This window comes from Orbicella franksi, chromosome 9 (genome assembly GCF_964199315.1).
Source record: "Orbicella franksi chromosome 9, jaOrbFran1.1, whole genome shotgun sequence".
Taxonomy (NCBI): domain Eukaryota; kingdom Metazoa; phylum Cnidaria; class Anthozoa; order Scleractinia; family Merulinidae; genus Orbicella; species Orbicella franksi.
The window spans coordinates 1,383,180-1,402,688 of record NC_138153.1 but is presented as its reverse complement, the minus strand read 5'-3'; the positions used below and the strand labels follow the sequence as shown (position 1 = coordinate 1,402,688).

Sequence of the window (19,509 nt, the reverse complement as noted above, 5' to 3'; positions counted from 1 at the left end):
GTCATTACCATCACCACTACCACTACCACTACCACTATCACTACCGCTACCGCTACCACTACCACTACTCTACCATTACCACGTTACCGCTAACCACTACCACTATTTACCCGGCGCTACAACCACTGTCACTGCTGTCGATGCTACCTTTCTTAACGTGTACAATGTAAAATATCTATTTCACAGTGTTTTCCAGAGTATCCAAGGGCGCATACGCACTGATAAGCGTGGTCTTCGTACTTGGCTACGCAAGTTGCTTGATTCTTACAAGAGTTGCTGTAGCAAGGTGTCTGTGTTGTAAAGATACATTTCAATGCTGAGATAGTTATTGCTTATTACGAGCGTTCATTTCCTCTCTGATTCCTGAACTGATTATAAACAATTATTGGATGAGGTTTTTGTGATATCCAGTATAATCAAGGTCGAGGTAGGGGTTATCACACTTACCGAGACCTTGATTATCCTGGATATCACAAAATCCGAATCAGTTCTAATAATTGTTTTGTTATACATTGTACGAAAAAAATGGAAGTCATGTTTTTGCTTCTTCACTGACGGCAAGCAACACAAAGCGCGCGAACTTGACATGATTACCCGTGACCTTGAGTGTCCTTGACATGATTATTGTATAATCTGCAGAGATGACGTCGCAGGCGCTGATTTCGAAAATTCACTGTACGCTTTCGACCAATCAGAAAAGAGCTGGTGAGTTCAATGTATAATAAACTCAGTTATATACCGCGTCATTTTGTTCGTTGTTTAACTCTCAATCAGCACAAAATTCGACCTTTGGCCGAAGTTTTTTATCAGCATGCCAAAAAATAGCGATCTACGCCTGAAAAGATGAGTGAACAGGCTTCACCAGAAGAAATACTGATGCTGGGTTACATACTACGATTTCATCCTGAGTGAAACTCAGGCTTAGTTGTCAACTCCATACTTGAATGCTTGCACTTTTTTTCTCAAAAAAGGGAAACTATTTCACCGCGGACGATTGTTAACGTGACAGGGAGTCACGACCTGACTGGTGACAATCCATTTTGTTGTTGTTTCACTACCCCGTATAGTAGTTCTAGGGTCTCTCTCTGGAGTATAGTGTATGCACAGATCGACACGCAAATTTTGATTCACCTGTCATGTGAATCGCTAAGTTTTTAATTTTCTTTGTTGTATTCAAGAACAGTTACAGAATAAAACCACTTGAAATTAATTTGGTGTTCTTCGTTAATAAGGGATTTTGTCGTTTGATGCGAGTGCGAAATGAACAAAAATGGTAACAATGGTAGAAGACATTTTCGAATACTTATATGGAGTCTCTGAGTGAGAAAAAAGCTTGATTCTTTACATTTGTTTCTTTCTCTGTTGTTTTTTTTTCAAAACATCAGTTATCTAACACTAAACAACAGTTTTAAAGCACTTCTTTTCTTATCTTTATGCTCAGGTGATGAAACGTTTGGTGGCTTATAAACTTGTTAGAATTGTTGTATTTATCACTTGGTAACAGCTCGCACATCACCTTTCCGTTTTGATCACGAAATGCTGCCAGATTTGTTGAGAAACACGATGAGTGATCGACACAAAGTTTACTGTACTCTCGAGGCTCTTTCACTGAAGCTGAAACCAAAGGAGCTAAGTTCAGGTAACGAAACTTGTGCGCTGCAAAGTTAGCGTAGGCCACACCTTCTTCTGCATCTCGCTTCAAGGCTTTGGAGCCATCGATGAAAACTCCACTCGCTGCTTGATTAACCAAGTGTGCGGTGAAAACAAGAACAAGAATCATTGCTCGAGCAAATGAACTAAACATAACTATAGTTTGTTACGGGTACATCAAAGTGGTAATAACTTTGACGTTGGTGCATGAAATTATGCCGAGCAAACATTTTGGGGATACAGGAGTGTTTTTTTTATCACAGGTTCAAAGTAGAAGACATTGCAATTGATCTGTAAAGTCCATTCAGACATACTAAACCGACCTTAATATAATGAGTGTGAATTTTTTTAAAGTTAATAATTAACCAGAGCGCGGATTCCTGGAGCGAAATGCAATATGACCTTGACATGGGCCGCATACGCGGACAACGGTTTTGACATGTTTCAGCGTAGTAAAAAAAAAAGGAAGACAAAACAAAACGTTTGCAAGGAGACCTAAACATAATGTTAACACATTAAAAATAAATTTTAAAAATAGAAGAATTTGTAGCGCTTGATTTAAATTCAAATAATGGTGATTACACAATATCTGGTGCCCAGAGATCTGACGTTGTTTTATATGATTGTGTTTTGCTTGCAAACAGTTTGAGCTATTTTAAGTCAACAACAGTTGAACATATGGAATTATGAGTTTAAAGTTAAATTGCTAGAAGCATAATGTGAAAGTAGGAAACAGCACTAGGTATTGTTTCGTTTTTACAACGATCTCTACCGGTTGTTGGAGTCATCTTGTCGAATAACAAAAGGTTTATTGTAAAAACTAGACTGGGGTCACCTCAGTATCCTGTAGAGACTTCGATTGTCACCTAAGTAACTCAAACATGGAGTTTTACGATAGCAGTTCCTTCACAACCTTATTTACCTTAAAATAGTTATAACACAACCTGCTACTGATTGTCACAGAAAATTCGTGGAAACAATAAGCATTCAATGGTCCCGTCATGCAGTAACTGGCGCCAAATTATATTCATAAAATATACACCTATAGATAAAAGAAAGAGTCATCCCAAATACTGTTTTGGTTGACTGAAAAGCTATTTGATTTAGGCTAATCGAGGTGTTCAGTGTATTTAGGTTAACCGGAGTGCAATTCGCAATTGATCTGTGACTCATAGATCTTCCCAAAGTTGCATGTATGTGAAGGTGGATTAATCAACATGACACGAGCGTGGGACAAAGAAAAATTCTGAGTCCCCGACAGGAATCGGACCCATGACCTCCCGAAAACCGGACGGGCGCTCTATCCACTGAGCTACGAGAACTCATGGAGAGCAAGGTGTTCGGGAGGTCATGGGTTCGATTCCTGTCGGGGACTCAGAATTTTTCTTTGTCCCACGCTCGAGTCATGTTGATTAATTCACCTTCACGTTTCATTACCGAGCTTAAAATTCACCATCTTTATTAACTTATCACTACTCACGATGAATTCGATAGCGTTGATCCTAGCAGTATGCAGGACACCTATCATATATGAACTCAGTTAAATGACTTTGCTGTCCATGAGTTCTCGTAGCTCAGTGGATAGAGCGCCCGCCCGGTGTTCGGGAGGTCATGGGTTCGATCCCCGTCGGGGACTCAGAATTTTTCTTTGTCCCACGCTCGGGTCATGTTGATTAATTCACCTTCACATCTCATTACCGAGCTTAAAATTCACCATCTTAATTAACTTATCAGTTGCATGTATCTTTATCATGTTAGTTACATATACTGTTTAATTTTACCTGGTATTGGCCATGTACATTCCACAAGATAGTTAGTCTCTATTTTGCTCGAACATTTGTTGGGAAGAACACAAAACAAGTGCGCATGCGAGCCCGATATAAATTCTGTAAAGAGGATTAAGGACATTGCCTACTAAATACAAAGATTTGTACGTCAGATTTGTACCATATGGAAAAAGTAAATCTTTGCATGCAAGGGCTATTGGAATCCAGGAACCAAAATTAGGGCTAGGTTTAGGGTTAAGGTTAGACTTGTTTTGCGCGCGCACTATTCCATCTGCAGGTACATGTTTACAGTTGGACCTAAGTATAATTTCCTACGTATAACAGTTTTTTTTTTTTCAGCTGGAGGTTATTAAGGTCTATGAACAGTAATTGGTTAGCAATATGCTTCTGTTCTGGTGTTCCTGGTTTTAGTGAAAGTTCATTTAAATTGATTTGATCACAGTGGGAAAATTTAGCTGTCATTTTAGTCGCGCACTTGGTCGAGTAATTGATTATGCCATTTCAACCCTTGCGTGCGCGTTGGGTGTAAATCATGCCTTGCGTGATGGGCAGAACGTGTGCGCACGAACAAAAGTAAGCACCGTCCTTAAGAGCCACCTTACATCTTTGATCATGAGAAATGCCTCTAAATACTAACTACAGATATATTTCTTTAAAACTTTGGAAAAGGTTATATATTATAATAATAATAATAATAATAATAATAATAATAATAATAATAATCGATATTTAAACAGGGTGACCCCTTCAGTCGCAGGACAATTTGATGATAAAACGTGGGCTTGGCCGAGCTGTTTTTGAAATATCAACACTGAAAGCTATCATTAAGAGTGCTTTATATTATTATTAAAACAGGTTTTATCGTTGCTATGCCGGGCAGGTTTTTATGCCCAGAAGATGACTACAACTTGTTCACCAATGATCGTACATTTATGTGATACCAATAACGTAAAATGCGGTTGTATACTGAAATATTGACCTGTCAAAGTATAACCGTTGTAAAGTGCTTGATCGAAACAGTTACCAGCCAGCTTAAAACTTCTTTTTAGAGAGTCCATCTTTGATTGTTAACACCATGTGTAATTAGTACGGTCCTCACTTATTACTAGAATGGATTAACCATGTTAACTTCAATGATGTCTCTACAACAACAAGCTTCCGATTGTGCCGTACCTGCTTGTACAAGCTCTTATTTAGGTTTATTATATGCAAGTAAAACAAGCTATGATCTTGGACCCTGATTGTGCACAAAAGAATGCATTTTCTGTGTCCAATGGAAATCTTAACTACCTCATTGGCAAAAAGTGATCATTACGTCATCATGACGTGAATCTCTTGCCTTCTCTGGCATCTACAAAAGGGTTTGGTGGGTAGCTTAAGTGCAAGGCCGAGATATACATTAGTCTTCATTCAGTTATGCACTAAATTTTAATGAAATGCGAAATGATTCAGCTAGTGGAGGTTTTCGTTCTAGTTTTTACAGCGCACTTGGTCAATCAAACAGCAAGTCAAGTGTACGTCGATGGCTCCAAAGCTTTGAAGCGAGATGCAGGGGAAGGTGTGGCCTTCGCTAACTTTGCAGCGCACAAGTTTCGTTACCTGAACTTAGCTCCTTTGGTTTCAACTTCAGTGAAAGAGCCTCGAGAGTGCGGTTTTCTTTGTGTCGATCACTCATCGTGTTTCTCAACAAACCTGGCGGCATTTCGTGATCAGGACGGAAAGATGATATGCGAACTGTTACCAAGTGATAAATACAACAATTCTAACAAGTTTATTGAAAACGCAACGTTTCATCACTTGAGCATAAAGGTGCGTCCACTGTCTAACAATCAGGTCTCAGTTTTGATTTTAGCTCTATTGATACTGGTTAGCTAGTGCTGTTGAGATTACAAGACGAATCTTTATAATCCGCATTTACGGCCAGAGAATTGTTTTTAGAAATTAATACATTTAAGAACACACGAGACACTCGGTGGTTTCTTAGTCAACTTGTTAGGCGATACATTTTTAATCTGCAATTATTTAAATATACATAGGAAACCACTTTTGAAATCCAAAATGAAATTTTATTTATTTTTAATTGAAACAAAAAAAGTTAGTATCATTCAAGTGAAGTTGTTTAACTTCGTGATCGAGAATTTTTTATTCGCTGGTGAGTATCCTGGAGGACATCCCATTTACTTGCCATAATATTCAATGTTAATTCCATTCAAATAATATTGATGTTTGGAACTTAGAAGCAGGTTTTAATAATGAAACATTTGAAACAAAGAAAAATTTGTTGATCTGTGGAACTTCACACCTGTTGTTAAGAATATAGTTCCCAAGTTTAGAGCAAGATCATGGAGGTTCGGTTTTGTTTGAAAGGAAGTTTAGTTAGTTGAAAACGGGTGTTTTATTAAACAATAACTTAGAGTACTGACAAATTGATTCCAAGCGGCTGATAGGGCTTTGAGTCTAACGATTAGAGACGCCACTAAAACTTGCCGGGGTTTAGTCAAGACATTTAATCAATTTATTCAGTCTGCAGTCTGTTTTTCATTGACGGTTAGTATTAGGGTCAGGGTATTATTAAGTACTGATTATTTTAGGTGCGGAGCAGTTGTTAGCCTGCAGTCTGCATTTTGCATTGACCAAATGTTTAAATAATGACGGCTTGACCTAATGATTAGGCGCTAGATTTGTAATGCAGAGGTCCCAGGTTCAAATCGTCCCCTTGCCGCTGGATGGATTTGTGTTTGGTAGTCCCAAATCCAACTTCCCCAAGCTTTGTAAATAACCAACGGGTGAACCTCCCACCAACTGGGATTTTTTAACAAGTTTTTATTCAATTTGAAATATTTGTTTGCTTATTTCAGTGTCAGTCTCTAATTAGTGCCGCAGTGCTACTGGCTCGTCAACACTTAAATTGCGTGTTTTATTGTTATTTGTTATTTTAAACTAAGCTTCTAAATATGTTTAAGCTTTGGCGAGACGATGGCATAAAAGATGGTTGAATAACAGGTTCATTTTTAGGAGCAAATATTTGTAATGTCAGTCTAATTCAGGGTTAGACATGTGAATCTTGCAAATGAATGTATGAAATATCATATATTTGATCTGCGGAGAAAGAAATGAAGACATGATTGATCATCACAGCTATACACACAACTTCAGCAGTTGTGAAATTGAAGCCTGAAAATAAATAAATAAATAAATAAATCAGACTTGAACGGGATGATTCGAACTCATGACCTTTGCGATTCCGGTGCATATATTTGAACTACAGGGAAAGGGATGAAGACATGATTGATCACTGCACCGGTATCGAAGAGGTCATGGGTTCGAATTCCTTTCAAGCCTGAATTTTCTTTTCAGGCTTTAATTTCTAACTGCTGAAGTTGTGTGCATAACTGTGATGATCAATCATGTCTTCATCTCTTTCTCCGCAGTTCAAATATATGATATTTCATATATTCATTTGCATTCTTCACCATCTACGGATATATTACAAACTCACAACATGACCAGCTCCCAGTTGGTTTGATAGCTCAGTTACTAGAGCACTGCACCGGTATCGCAGAGGTCGTGGGTTCGAATCCCGTTCAAGCCTTAATTATTTCTAAGGCTTTAAATTCACAACTGCTGAAGTTGTGTGTATATTGCGATGATCAATCATATGTCTTCATCACATGTGAATCTTAAGACAGAATCTTAAGTTGACGAAATTTTGGAAGAAAATGAACGCATAGTCAGTGTATAATGGTGTTATAATAGTCTTTTTTGCTGATGACGACAGAGTCCTTGCTCCAGTGATCCGTGTTTGAACCAAGCAACTTGTGTGGCCAAGTACGAGAACAACGATTATCAGTGCGCATGTGCTGTAGGATATGCTGGGAAACATTGTGAAATAGGTATTTGAAACCTCACTTTGAATTAAACATAGATATTTTTAAATACCGAGAACCCCTTCGATGGCTTTAAAACAAAATTTCGATTCATTTAGTTGAAAAAAGACAGAAGAGAAACTTCAGTTCAACATGGCGGTCTACTGAGATGTTTACACGGTTCCCTTTAAATTACCAATTGCTAGATTGCGACAGCACTGCTAAGCACAGAAAAATCACAATTGCATTAGAGATTCCACATCCCTGTGAAATCATGTGATAGTTTTCTCCAATTTGTCTTCAGCACAAACAGTTGATTGCCAGGATATAAAGAATCGAGGTCTTTCTAAGGGCGACGGCTTGTACTGGTTGGACCCGGATGAAGGAAGTTATTCAAACGCATTCCAGGCCTACTGTGACATGACGTCATTTAATGGAGGATGGACAATGTGTTACACTACTGATGAACATGCCAAACCCAAGGATGAAATCGTATACAACGTTCTGTTTCCTTACGGAAGTGTGGGGTACAGGACAGACTGCAACAACATCCTTGTAAGTTAATTATGTTTTATCCACTCTTGGTCTATTCACCTTTGTTCCAATAAAATAATCTTTTGTGTTGAATAATCCAATCCAGTCAAATAAATTCTCATGTTATTTTTTCTTTCTAATACTCTAATACTCTACTAATTCTGATACTCGGTCTTGTTTAAACAAAGAGGCTTTTACTTTTTTCTACAGTTATTTATCTTTTGTATTTTTGCAGTTCAAAGAAATTATCTTCGAGGATCACCAAACTGGAGACAAGTTCTATTTTAAGAGACGAACGAACCAGCCAATAACAGCCACCGGTAACTATGGCAACTCTGCTGGTACTTATGGATTGTGGGACAACATGAAGGTAGTCGACGCTTACGCATACCAGCTGCTCATCTGCGATGATTCACTTTACTCCGGCTTCCTTATTTCCGGGTTCAACCGCAACTGTTACAAGAAGTGCAACGATTGGTGCGGTGACTCGGCCTCGCCTTACTTCCGTACAGCGGCATATAATCGGCCTGATCTCAGTGGTATAGCATTTAACGTCAATGGTCATTCGGCGCGCAGCAACAAGCTCATCAGTGTCGGTCTACGCTAATACATCATCATGTTTACCTGGTTTGAGACTACATGATTTTCTCCTGGTTTTTATTACCTGTAATTTTTTGTAAAAGGCAGGTGTTTCGAAGAATTTCATAAGTACCGCCCAGTCGGTCCACGCAATGTACGTTTAATCGATGATATTATAAAAACCACAGAATCTCTCAATGTTCTAGGAGTTGCTCTTCTTCTGGACTATAACCAAGATGTCACATATATGCGAAGGCACTTTTACTGAGCAGTTGTACATCGCACGCATCATGGCCCTCTGGAAACCGGGAATGCTCCACCTTGATCTTGAAAAAAAAAAGGTTATTGACCTTTTCTATAACTCAAAGTATTGCTGTCAAGGTGACATAGTTAGCCAAAAAGCAAAAGAACAAAGAGCCGTCAATTAATACACGTTAGCTCTTCATTTATTTGATGCGGAAGATTTTCTGAGGCTCTTCAAATGTCACAGTAGTGTATTCGATTATTAGTAACAAATAATTCTGGAAATAAACAGGGACGTGAACGATGATAATAAGAAAACATAAATGTATTAATCTGTAATGAGTTAATCTTGAAAATGTGAAACAGCTTTAACTGGGAGAAGAGTAGGGTAGTGCACAATAGCCACGTTTTAACATTTTATTTATTGTATCTCTCAGTTACTACGCGCGCCGTGATTGGTCAATCTAGCGGGTGTACTCTACTGTAGGGCCGTGATGCTCTTGCGATTCAGCCAACAGGCTATGGAAAGAGTTCAATTTATCAGGTGTTTTGTTTGGCAAAGCTTTTCGCCTGGAACCCAAATGCGAGCGCGTCAGTGATTTCGCCGCTCAACACCAGGTCACCAGCATCGTCGAAGAACAATTCCGTAAATATGAAATGACTGAGCTTGGCCTTTCAACCGTCCATTTGAAAGATTGAACCGGACTTTCACTTGAAACTTTCCGCTGTTATCGGCAAACTTGTCACTGCAGTTGGATGATCTCCTATGTCTAGTTTAGTTTAGTTTAGTTTATTTATTTCCCATAATTAAAAAGTACATATTGAATAGTGCTACATATAAAATTGCTTTGGGAGGAGGACTAAAGAAACCCTTACAGGCTTTTACAAAGTAGTCTCCCTTTACGTTGCTTACATTTTAAATACATACAAATAGATATGTAAATTATCGGTTTAAACTCGGTTTAAACTCTTCATTTTAAAATTTCACAATAACCTTTAAATTTAAACATACAAAACGGCAACAAGTCGCTACAAGACGCCTCCTTTGCCGTCTTCTTTTTAAAACGTCTTTAGCAGTTTCGCTTAACGAACACCGTAATGAAGATATTCATCTCGGCATGGTTTTGCCTCACCACTTGAAGTGAACAGAAGAGCTTAAATACAGTATTTCATTGTAGTTAAGGATTTTAATTTTGATTTTGTTTTTATAGTACTTTTTAAGGGAGTTTTCACATAGGGATAACCTCTTAACTTCCTTTTCTAGATACATATCCTGTTTTTTTTCTCTCATTCTTAGTTTTTGTTTGTATACCTAGTTTACCTCTGGAATAAATTAAGTATATATGTGAGCAACTGCTTGCACTTTCCCTTTTTTAAAGGTTAACCAGGGGCCAGAACAGTTAAAACCCAGTCTCCTCATCATAAAGCTACTGTAACTTCAATACCATACAGTCTAACATTTTCACACATTTTCCAACAAACATCTTATTCAAACCTCTTCACAATATTCTATATTCCTCTGAAAATGCTAACCAATTCCAAGTTGGCCCCCAAGCGGGAGGGGAAGGGGTTCCTATCATGACCTCTATGGGAAAGCTCCACCCAAAAAGTGTACCTTTTTCAGGCTTTGGATATAAAAAGGTAGGGATTTCACAAATAGAGGTATATGAAAAGGGTAGGGAGATCTGGGTATCTTTACTTTTGTCACAAAGTGAACTGAGCAAATAATACTTGTTTTTAGTTAACATCTCCTTTGGCATTTAAAAAAAATCAAGGGATTTAGATGTAGATTGCTATATAACAATAAATTAATACTTTTCAATCTCAACACAAACAGGTGGTTTTGAATACAAAAGTTAGTTTTTCTGTCTTTAGAACTCAAAATAAACTTTTATTGTATTAAGCCAGGTGGACGTAAAGCCAGAACTACACAATATCAATTTGTCCAATCCTTTCAAAAGCTTGCTACGAATACAAGAATAAGATCTCAACAGAATAAAACAGTTTGTAGAGACCATTAATCCACACAGTATATGATGAACGGTCAGATCGCATCTTTGTGTTTGGATTAACATTTTCTGTGGCAAACTCTTCTTAAACTTCCCAAAAAGACTGGCAGCCAACAAATGGGTCCAAGTGTCTGCCCAAATTTTAACCTCTGGGAGATAAGCATCATTGTCTGTGTTTATCTGGGATCTGTAAAGTTCCAGGAAAACAAACAACCCAACAAGAATCCTGCTGTAAAACTGAGAGGGAATACTTTCTAAGAGTGAAGACCATTCCAACATCAATGTTTGCCTTTGCGCATTAGTTAACAAACTAAATGATGTCAAAATAGCAGAGGAAACATGGCTGGACTGTGCTGAATGTTTGTTGTCTAAGAATCCCATAGGATTTGGTAGATCCAGCTTGAATAATTCATTAGGCTCCCTGTGCTGGGCTTCCACTCTGAAAAAAAGACAGCTTTCCTGAGTTTACGTATATACGTTTACGTTTTACGTATATACTTATTCAAATCTACATTACAAAACACTATAGTCAGCAAAGCCAAGACAGGGTTCTCAAAATTGTTTTACTAGCAATGTGATATAGCATACCTCTCTACCCAAACGTTTGCACAGTACTCAGCACAATCTGTGGCCGACTTTGTCACAACTTCAAATAAAACCTGCGCCAAAAAAGAAGGGAGGGCTGGCTTGGTAATATCTTCTTCACTCAAAACACCACGAGCAAAAAGGTTTCTTTCCAACGGAACGACAGCGATTGGGAATAGACATTTGTAAAATTCCAACGCTATTTTTAAGCCTTTGGCATCAAACTTTGTCGCCCTGAGAATGGTGATAATTTCCTCAATTGCACAATGTTGTTGGTTTGGAAATTTGACAGCTTTTTCGAGCAAGAAATAAAGGGTTTGTACAGAATCAAGCTCCACCAATTCGTGTTCCGCCATTTTGATTAGTTTGTTTACCGCTGGCTTTTCACGCTCACATTGCGGCTCACAAGCAGCTCGCATGAAAGCAGCCAATCAGCGACGTCGACATAACGGCGTCCTCAAGTTTGAAAAAATGGCGGACAATAGTTTTGTTGGTCGACCCGCAACTAAAGCACCTTGTTCAACTGGTAACTAAATTTCCAAAGAAATTTTAAAACAATCGGCCAAAGAATTAATCATTTTATGAACAATTTCCTTTATTCCTTACAGATCTTATGAAAGAAAGGTTGGAAAAGTGGCGTCGAATGAGACGGTCGTTGACTTGCGATGTTGGAACTGCTGTTAATCGTTCGAAATCAGCTGTTTCTTTAGAAATGAATAACAACACTCACCGATTCTCAAAAAGGTTACATGTCAAAGTTGTTGCAAACTGTTATCGTTAACTTAAATAGGCTTATGTTTAACAAATGTTGTGGGTGCATCATTGTAGACTTATCGAGTCATCAATGTCGTTGTGTCCCCTTGTCTAAAATTGCTTCTTTCTCGTTCTTCATAGGAATGTTAAGGGACCATCGATGAACAAAAACGCGAAGGAAAACGTATGTTATATTGTCATTACTGTTAACAAATCGCACAATTTTTATTTCTTGATCTAAAATCTTGAAAGTAAAGCCGAATCGCCAACTGTGCGTAGGTTACTAAGAACAGAAAATACCTTAGTCAGCTTAGTCTAGGCGAATCGACTCAGATCGTTTAGGCGAAACGACTTCGATCGTGTAGGCCTCTTGTAGGTAAGACGACCGGTTTCCCTTACTACTACTTAATACCGCTACTCTGTTATTGTTGTTATTTTTATTGTTGTTGTTGTTGTTGTTGTTGTTGTTGTTAGTTTCATTGTTGCTGTTATTGTTGCTGCTACTGTTGGAGATGTGTATACTGATCGATCTCTTCATTCTAATAAAGTTTCCTGTTAGGGCCTAAGTTACTTTTTTAGTAGTACCATTCACTAAAAAACAAACAACCCTCTAAAAGAATGTTTTGGGCTAATTTAATGACAGATTTGTTTTTGGCATGAAGTGATTACACTTCCTGATTAGCCTAAATTATGATGCAGTTGGCATGAAGGTTTACGGCCGTTTTTCTCCGTGGTTATATCGCTCCAAGTCAGTTAGCTCCAACCAAAAGTTAGACCACTCCACACAGGTAACCAAGTTTGGCTTGGCAGTGGATGAAAGAACGAGGAATAATCTATATGCGTGTTGGAGCGAACTGACTTGGAGAAGCTTGGAGCAATCTAACCATGGAGCAAAATGACGGGATACCGGCCTGAATAGTGCCCTGGTTGGCCTGAGTAGCACACAGGTCTGCTGCTGGGAATATGACTTTATTGATGGCAATATGATACTTACCTTGACCACAAAATTAATAATGTTTGTCAGTTGTACATGCATTAATATACAGTTGTTTGTCACTTTTTGAACGTTCTGCCACGGGAAAAGTTACAGGCTACCTTTAGGCTACCGTTACAGGGGTCTGGAAACAAGATTGTAGTTCTTGCACCCAATCTCGTGATTCACTAAACAATTGACTGACAATGAAGTCAGCTTAATAGATAGAGTTTGTTTATACAATAGCTCTCTTTATATTTTACTTTAGGCTGCAGTAGGATACAAGAGAATCCCTGACCATACAGATAACCTTGCTTCCTTGAAGAAAAGAAGAAAAACATTTAATACTGTACCAAAAAAATCAACTCTCAATGTTCATAAACTCCCAAAACCAAGAAGGTCAGATATTACAGATGGAAATTCCAAAACACATGAGGACAAGACTCTTAGCATGAGGTAAATTGAGCAAAGTGACTGTCTTATTCAGGATAAATTTTGTAACTGTGAATCATTAATTTTATTTTTACATGACTCTCTATAAAGTAGTAAATGGCTATGTTTGTTTATCAACATGCTGTCTAACACTGCGCACTGCCCACTCAAGGAGAGTGAATGTACAACATATGTAAAAATGTAACCGAGACCTCAGAAGACACCATTCGTATTAGAACCCAGTTATACATGATTAGATTTTTTATTGTTATTTGTAACACTAAATAAAATGCAAACATTCTCAGTGATATACAGAAATATGTTTTCTTAATGATTTAGGGAAAGGCTTGAAATATGGAGGGCTGAAAAGAGGTATTGTCTTTTTTCAAGTAACTTGATTGTCATATTTTAATCATGTTGTTATGTGTTTCAGTAGGTCTGTTAGCTGATGCTTTGCAAAGAGGCTGCTTCTTTTCTTCTTCGCCATAACCCTGATTTCAAACAGATCTGTTCTGTCCATTAAGATTTGTGGCCAAAAAAATAGAGTTTTACTGTGTAGGTTACAATGTTCTTGAAAACTTGAGGCATGCGCATGTATACATGTCTTCTTTTATTATCTTTAGGAGAGGCAACCCAGAAAGGCCTGCGACAAAATCTAAAGCAGCGATGAAAAAACTGAACAGAAAGCCAGCTGAGATAAAAGAAAACATACAGCATTACCACAAACTGTAAGTTACTTTTATTTTTGAACTGTATGGTGCACCACTATCATGTGACACCTTGAGAACGCCCCAAACCAACCCAACCCAATAATAAGAATTTGATTGTGTTGAATTGTACTTGACAAATGGCAGAAACTAATGGGAAAAAAATTGAAAAAAAACTGTCTTCAAAATGAAAGACATTGAAGTTTTGAACAAAAACTTAATACTTGGAGACAGTTCTTTGGTTGCTTTTTGATAATCTGGCTATTTAGTACTTACCATATGTAAGTTGAAACACCTAAAAATTTGGAATGAGAACTGAATAACTCTTCTTTTTAATCTGCAGGGAGAACACTGATTTATATCACACCCCAGCTGGTGCAAAGCCTCTGTCACAGGCAAAGTCAACCATCAAGAGAACAGGTTATCTTGCCCCTTCCCACCTCTCCCATCGCAAACCATCCACAATAAAATCAAGCTGTGGGCATCAGTTAAAGGAGAAATCTTTGGTCAGAGCAACACAATGCAAAACACAGGCTCCACCCTCAAATGTTGACAGACATGAAGTTGACTTCAGTAATCCAGAAAAAAAGTCATACAAAGACAAAACTCTTGACATGAGGTTGGTGTGCCTGCAGAGCTACAATAACGTTGATACTCAGTAGAGGGTGTTTATAAGTTAATGTATTGAGAATTCTCATCACAAACTCCTTTGGTGGGACAAACTTTTACAGTATCCTAAGAACCTCTCAGTTTTTATTAAGTAAAACGTACAGCAAGAAAATAATTATGCCACTCAAAGTATCTTAATAAACCCCGTTCACACAGTCTTTTTTAGGTTTGTTTGAATCTTTATTACTTTATTTATTTTTGGAATTATGAATTTTGAGAATGATGTGTGAAGTTTAAACTTAACATTGTTTTTTGGTGCTTGTGTACAGGGAACGTTTAGAACTTTGGCTTGCTGAAAAAGGGTGAGTGACAACTAAATCGCTACTCGCAGGAGCTCTTAATTAATTTTTAACATCTCTATTTTTCAATGTATTTCTTGCCAGTCAATCCAAGTCAGTTCTGTGCCAGTATACATAGTCATGTACATTGTATTACTTAGCCACAAGCTGCGACATTTTTGTAGAAATTTTGGCCTCCCATTCACACTTAAAAGGTTGAAAAAGATGAATGATAGTTTTAATGAACGAGAGAAACTTTCGAAAACGCTCTGAAATGTGGACATTTTTTAAAAATAAATGGAGGGGGCGGGGTAGAGAATATCCTTGATTTCGTCCGTTTTCAAGTGAAAACAGACGAAAGTTGTAAGCCGGACAATTCGAAATTGATGACACACTGTTCAAGTTTAATAGTTTTTCTCTTTGTTACAGGAAAACACCAAAGTACAATACTCCAAGTGTAATGAAACATTCCAGTTGGATCCAGAGACCAATCCGACCTGAGGAAATAAAGAGGCTGTCGTTTGATTGTTGTGCTGAAGCTGACGGAACATTGGCTGAAAGTGTAACTTGTGCTATCTCACCCGGGGAAGGAGAAAATATTGAAGACAAACTTCAAGAATGTCTACGACAGTTGGACAAAGTAAGCACTATTTACTGATATCCCATGAATCAAAAGCTGACATTTTCGTTCTTGATTTATGGGCCGGATTTGTTCGAGACTGCCAAGACAACGTGAAATAAGCTGAATTTTCCTAACTTGTACTAAAACAAAATATAGAGGGCAAAGGTATTTTATGCTGATAAAGGAATCTGAACAAGGCTTGGCAAGATATTCCTTACTAACCACGTCATTAATTGCACCCATTTTGATCGCTACTGTGGGCAGATATCCTCTAATCGTATTTAAAATATGTTCCTATCATGTGTGTTCTGGAGACCTCGTGTACCTTATCGTACTTTTTCGCAGGCTCCTGCGGCGTTTCAGCCGAGGCGAGTTCGCACGGCTATGGTTTGTATTTTGGCGAGACGCAGTCAAGCCAGAATACAAATGCAACCTTGACACACTGCCGAAACGAAACGGGAAGATATTTTCCACGTGCGCGTGCTAAAACAATGATTTTCATATGTTGCAGCACGCCTTTGTACTTCGTGCGCGTACTTTCCGTGCGTGCGTACGCCCACAGTTTTTTGTATGGCGTGGCTTGATCTTTCCACCTACTGAAGAAGGGCCAAACCCGAAACGTTTAGTTTACAAGCAACTATTTGACACTTTTAAAAGCCCGCTTTTGAGCCTCGTATTAAATTTATTGCATAGTGTCACGCATCTTCTGAGTTTTTTGCTCATTCCTACTGAGATATTTTCCAGTCTACCTTGGTAGGCGATCATGAAATATATATAGCGCGGCATAGGACACAAGTGTGATAACCGGTGAGTCAGCATTTTGGTAAGGCGAAACAAAAACGATGCGTCCTTACGGTCCATTGTGTAAAAAGAGCAGTTGAAGGAAATTATACTGAGGAAAAATTTGGATCGCCGTCCATCGTCCGATGATCGACTGATATTTATAGTAAAATAGCGTCATTTTATAATACTCCGACTTTGTCTTATAGTAGTCAGATCCAGTTGTTTGGGCCAGTAGAAACATGCATGTTAATTGTTGGTTGTTTTGTTTGTTTTCAGGGCGATTGTGATCCAGAGATAATGGCCGCCAAACTTGACTTGTACAGTTCGTCTTGCCCACACGCCTCTCAGATTGCAAACTATTGGCTGTGTCGTGCCAGGATTGCTCAACAAGAAAAAGACTTTGATCGGGTGGTGTGCCTGCTGGAGCAAGCCTTTGTCTTTAAAGCGCAGGTAATTCATTTATTTGGTCATCCCATAAACTCTTGTTACTCTTCCGCGGTTTTCGACGCCATCTTATTTGAGGGAAAGTGGGCTGATTTCCTATGAATGCCTTCGTATGCTTCCTTATACACTTTCTATAAAAGGAGTAAGCTTTGTCGGAAAAAATAAATCCTTCCAATAGTCTTGACTTTCTTTTGTCTTGAAAAAATTAACAGTAACTACACGTAGCTCCCTTCGTAGCCGCCATTTGGTCTATGAAGACATAGACCTGCTGCATAGGAAACTAATATTGTACCTTAAATATTTTTAAATGGATTTTGTGTGTTCTTTTAGCCAGAGTCTATGTTAAGAGATGCCGTGCGCGCTTTTGTGAATTTCATGAAGGAAAATTGTCAGCAAGGTATGTTTCAACATGTATACTAAGTGAAATATTGCGGTGACAGAAAAATACCAAGGAGATGATGCGCCCATACATAGAGCAGTTCAAAGAGTGGTTTTTGTCCACAGTTTTGTTAACGGAAAGTAACTTGATCCTCAGATGCAGCGGTTACCGATGACATGTATCAGTTTCCAGTGTCACCTCCAAGAGAAACCAACATCGATATGAACGATGACAGTTGGTTAGAGGACCTCAGCTCTTCAGTTATCAAGTTCTGCCTGACCGAAGCTACACCTTACAGAAAAAAGTAAGTACAGTGGAGACCCGCCTTACGGTCACCTCGTTATTACGGTCACCTCGTTATTACGATCACCTCGTCAATACGGTCACCTCGTTATTACGGTCACCTCGTCAATACGGTCACCTCGTCAAAACGGTCACCTCGTTAATACGGTCACCTCGTTATTACGGTCACCTCGTTAATACGGTCACCTCGTCATTACGGTCACCTCGTTAATACGGTCACCTCGTCAATACGGTCACCTCGTCAATACGGTCACCTCGTTAATACGGTCACTTCGTCAATACGGTCACCTCGTTATTACGGTCACCTCGTTAATACGGTCACCTCGTTAATACGGTCACTTCGTCAATACGGTCACCTCGTTATTACGGTCACCTCGTTAATACGGTCACCACCTCACGCCCACACATTTTGTTTTAAGAAAACCCCATTAATGCGACCACCCCGTTCATACGACCAACAGCTACATTCTGAAACCCCAAACTGTATAGTCCTTTACAATTACACTCCGTTTATGCGGCCGCTCAAACCAGTTATGTTCATTTTTCCACTGTTAATATCGTATGTATTGATTGAAGTTTCAATTTTTAACTGCATTCCGGGGTTTATAATAACAGTTGTTAAGAAGTACAATTGTGATATATCTGTTAGCTTCTGTTGAGACGTTACTCAATTTGGACCAGTCATGAAATGTGACCCTACCCCGTTAATACGGCCACCTCGTTAAATACGGCCAAATATTATTGGCCGGTTGGTGAACGTATTAACGGGGTTCCACTGTAGCTTAAATATGCATTCTCGCCTCTCTTCTCTATGTCGATTTCCTTTCAACAGTAGCAAAATAAATTATCGATCGATTGTATTTTGCAGGTTTAAGGCAACATTCGGCAAGCCCGTGTTGACTCCAGTGCGCAGGTCTGTTCGTTTGGAGCATGCTAGTGCCCAGCATCCCTCGGTTGTCCAGGAACATGGTCTGACCGTGAGAACACTGGGAGAACTTCCTGAGGAAATTCAACAGGACGTGTTGTTCAAGCCTAACTTTGCTGTCCGTGCTGAGCTTAATGAGGCCTGGAAACATCTGCGGCTCGATTACAATCAGTGATATGACTCTCACTTAACTGAGAATTAATTTTACGCCGGCAAAAAAAAAAAGTATTGTTTAAAAACTTAGGTCGAAGCATGACAGTTAATGTTTGTTTTCTTTCATATCGGATACCCCTTCAGCCTTTGAAGAATTTTACATGCATGATGCTTGTAAAGGAACTTAATGTCTATTTTGAGAGATCTGAGATGCTTTAAGGTGGTCTTGAGCCTTCCTGGTTGACTTAGAACTCATGTTTTGAAAACAACGAAACACACTTAAGTAACGAATCCTTCATTTGTACATTTTGTACTTCAATTAAGTTTTAAACAAAAAGTGATGTGCATGTATTTTTAGAAGGAAACACAGTCTTTGTATACATAATAAGTAGATATTTTTGTAAATGTATGGATAGCTGTAGACCAAATGAAGTTGTAGCTTTGTGCTTCAGGGACCTTTTCTTTCTTCAATAAAGGAGAAAAGCGGAAGCCTAAAATAATTCTTGTATTACAAAGCATTCAACACCTTCACAGTTTCAACTGTGTAAGGAGTTTATCCCAGATGACTTGACCAATGAGATAGGAAAACCAAATCAATTTAAATGAGGGCCATGTAGGTGTATACCTGGGAGGGTTATGACACGCACAGGGTTCTGGGCTAACCCGTTCTGAAATATGCTGCTCCCTTCTGATCTCTCTTTTTGAGCGAGTCCAAAGGACTTGAGCGAGTCCAGAGGACTTGAGCGAGTCCAAAGGAGAGCTTCGAAGTATGTCCTTTGCCCTTTTAAGAGAAAAATTCAAAGTAGCCAGCCTAGTTATACGATCGCAACTCCAC

The 19,509-nt window shown here is 38.7% G+C and overlaps 3 protein-coding genes across 3 annotated transcripts; 2 read left to right on the top strand and 1 right to left on the bottom strand.

Annotated features, from left to right (window-relative positions):
• Positions 1–4,738: 4,738 nt before the first annotated feature.
• On the top strand, positions 4,739–9,070 carry LOC145497112 (uncharacterized). The gene is made up of 4 exons (XM_081476909.1): positions 4,739–5,246; positions 7,216–7,330; positions 7,608–7,858; positions 8,073–9,070. The coding sequence occupies exons 1-4, from the start codon at positions 4,869–4,871 to the stop codon at positions 8,442–8,444; spliced, it is 1,116 nt and encodes a 371-aa protein (XP_081333035.1). The 5' UTR covers positions 4,739–4,868; the 3' UTR covers positions 8,445–9,070.
• Positions 9,071–9,868: 798 nt separating this feature from the next.
• LOC145497113 (uncharacterized) lies at positions 9,869–11,672 on the bottom strand. Its single transcript, XM_081476910.1, has 2 exons — positions 11,257–11,672; positions 9,869–11,107 (listed from the first exon to the last, which is right to left on the bottom strand). Exons 1-2 carry the CDS (start codon positions 11,670–11,672, stop codon positions 10,531–10,533), a joined length of 993 nt encoding a protein of 330 aa, XP_081333036.1. The 3' UTR covers positions 9,869–10,530.
• LOC145497111 (uncharacterized) lies at positions 11,671–19,149 on the top strand. Its single transcript, XM_081476908.1, has 13 exons — positions 11,671–11,779; positions 11,862–11,997; positions 12,148–12,190; positions 13,248–13,435; positions 13,751–13,783; positions 14,035–14,139; positions 14,462–14,737; positions 15,057–15,089; positions 15,495–15,705; positions 16,747–16,920; positions 17,245–17,311; positions 17,450–17,597; positions 18,465–19,149. The coding sequence occupies exons 1-13, from the start codon at positions 11,671–11,673 to the stop codon at positions 18,694–18,696; spliced, it is 1,755 nt and encodes a 584-aa protein (XP_081333034.1). The 3' UTR covers positions 18,697–19,149.
• The last annotated feature ends 360 nt before the right edge of the window (positions 19,150–19,509 follow it).

Coding starts and splice junctions, on each gene's coding strand:
- LOC145497111 (XM_081476908.1), top strand. CDS start 11,671: ATGAAAGCAGCCAATCAGCGACGTCGACATAACGGCGTCCTCAAGTTT. Junction 13,784..14,034: donor ATATGGAGGGCTGAAAAGAG/GTATTGTCTTTT, acceptor TATTATCTTTAG/GAGAGGCAACCCAGAAAGGC. Junction 17,312..17,449: donor GAAGGAAAATTGTCAGCAAG/GTATGTTTCAAC, acceptor CTTGATCCTCAG/ATGCAGCGGTTACCGATGAC.
- LOC145497112 (XM_081476909.1), top strand. CDS start 4,869: ATGAAATGCGAAATGATTCAGCTAGTGGAGGTTTTCGTTCTAGTTTTT. Junction 7,331..7,607: donor TGGGAAACATTGTGAAATAG/GTATTTGAAACC, acceptor ATTTGTCTTCAG/CACAAACAGTTGATTGCCAG. Junction 7,859..8,072: donor CAGACTGCAACAACATCCTT/GTAAGTTAATTA, acceptor GTATTTTTGCAG/TTCAAAGAAATTATCTTCGA.
- LOC145497113 (XM_081476910.1), bottom strand. CDS start 11,672: ATGCGAGCTGCTTGTGAGCCGCAATGTGAGCGTGAAAAGCCAGCGGTA. Junction 11,108..11,256: donor GCAAACGTTTGGGTAGAGAG/GTATGCTATATC, acceptor TCTTTTTTTCAG/AGTGGAAGCCCAGCACAGGG.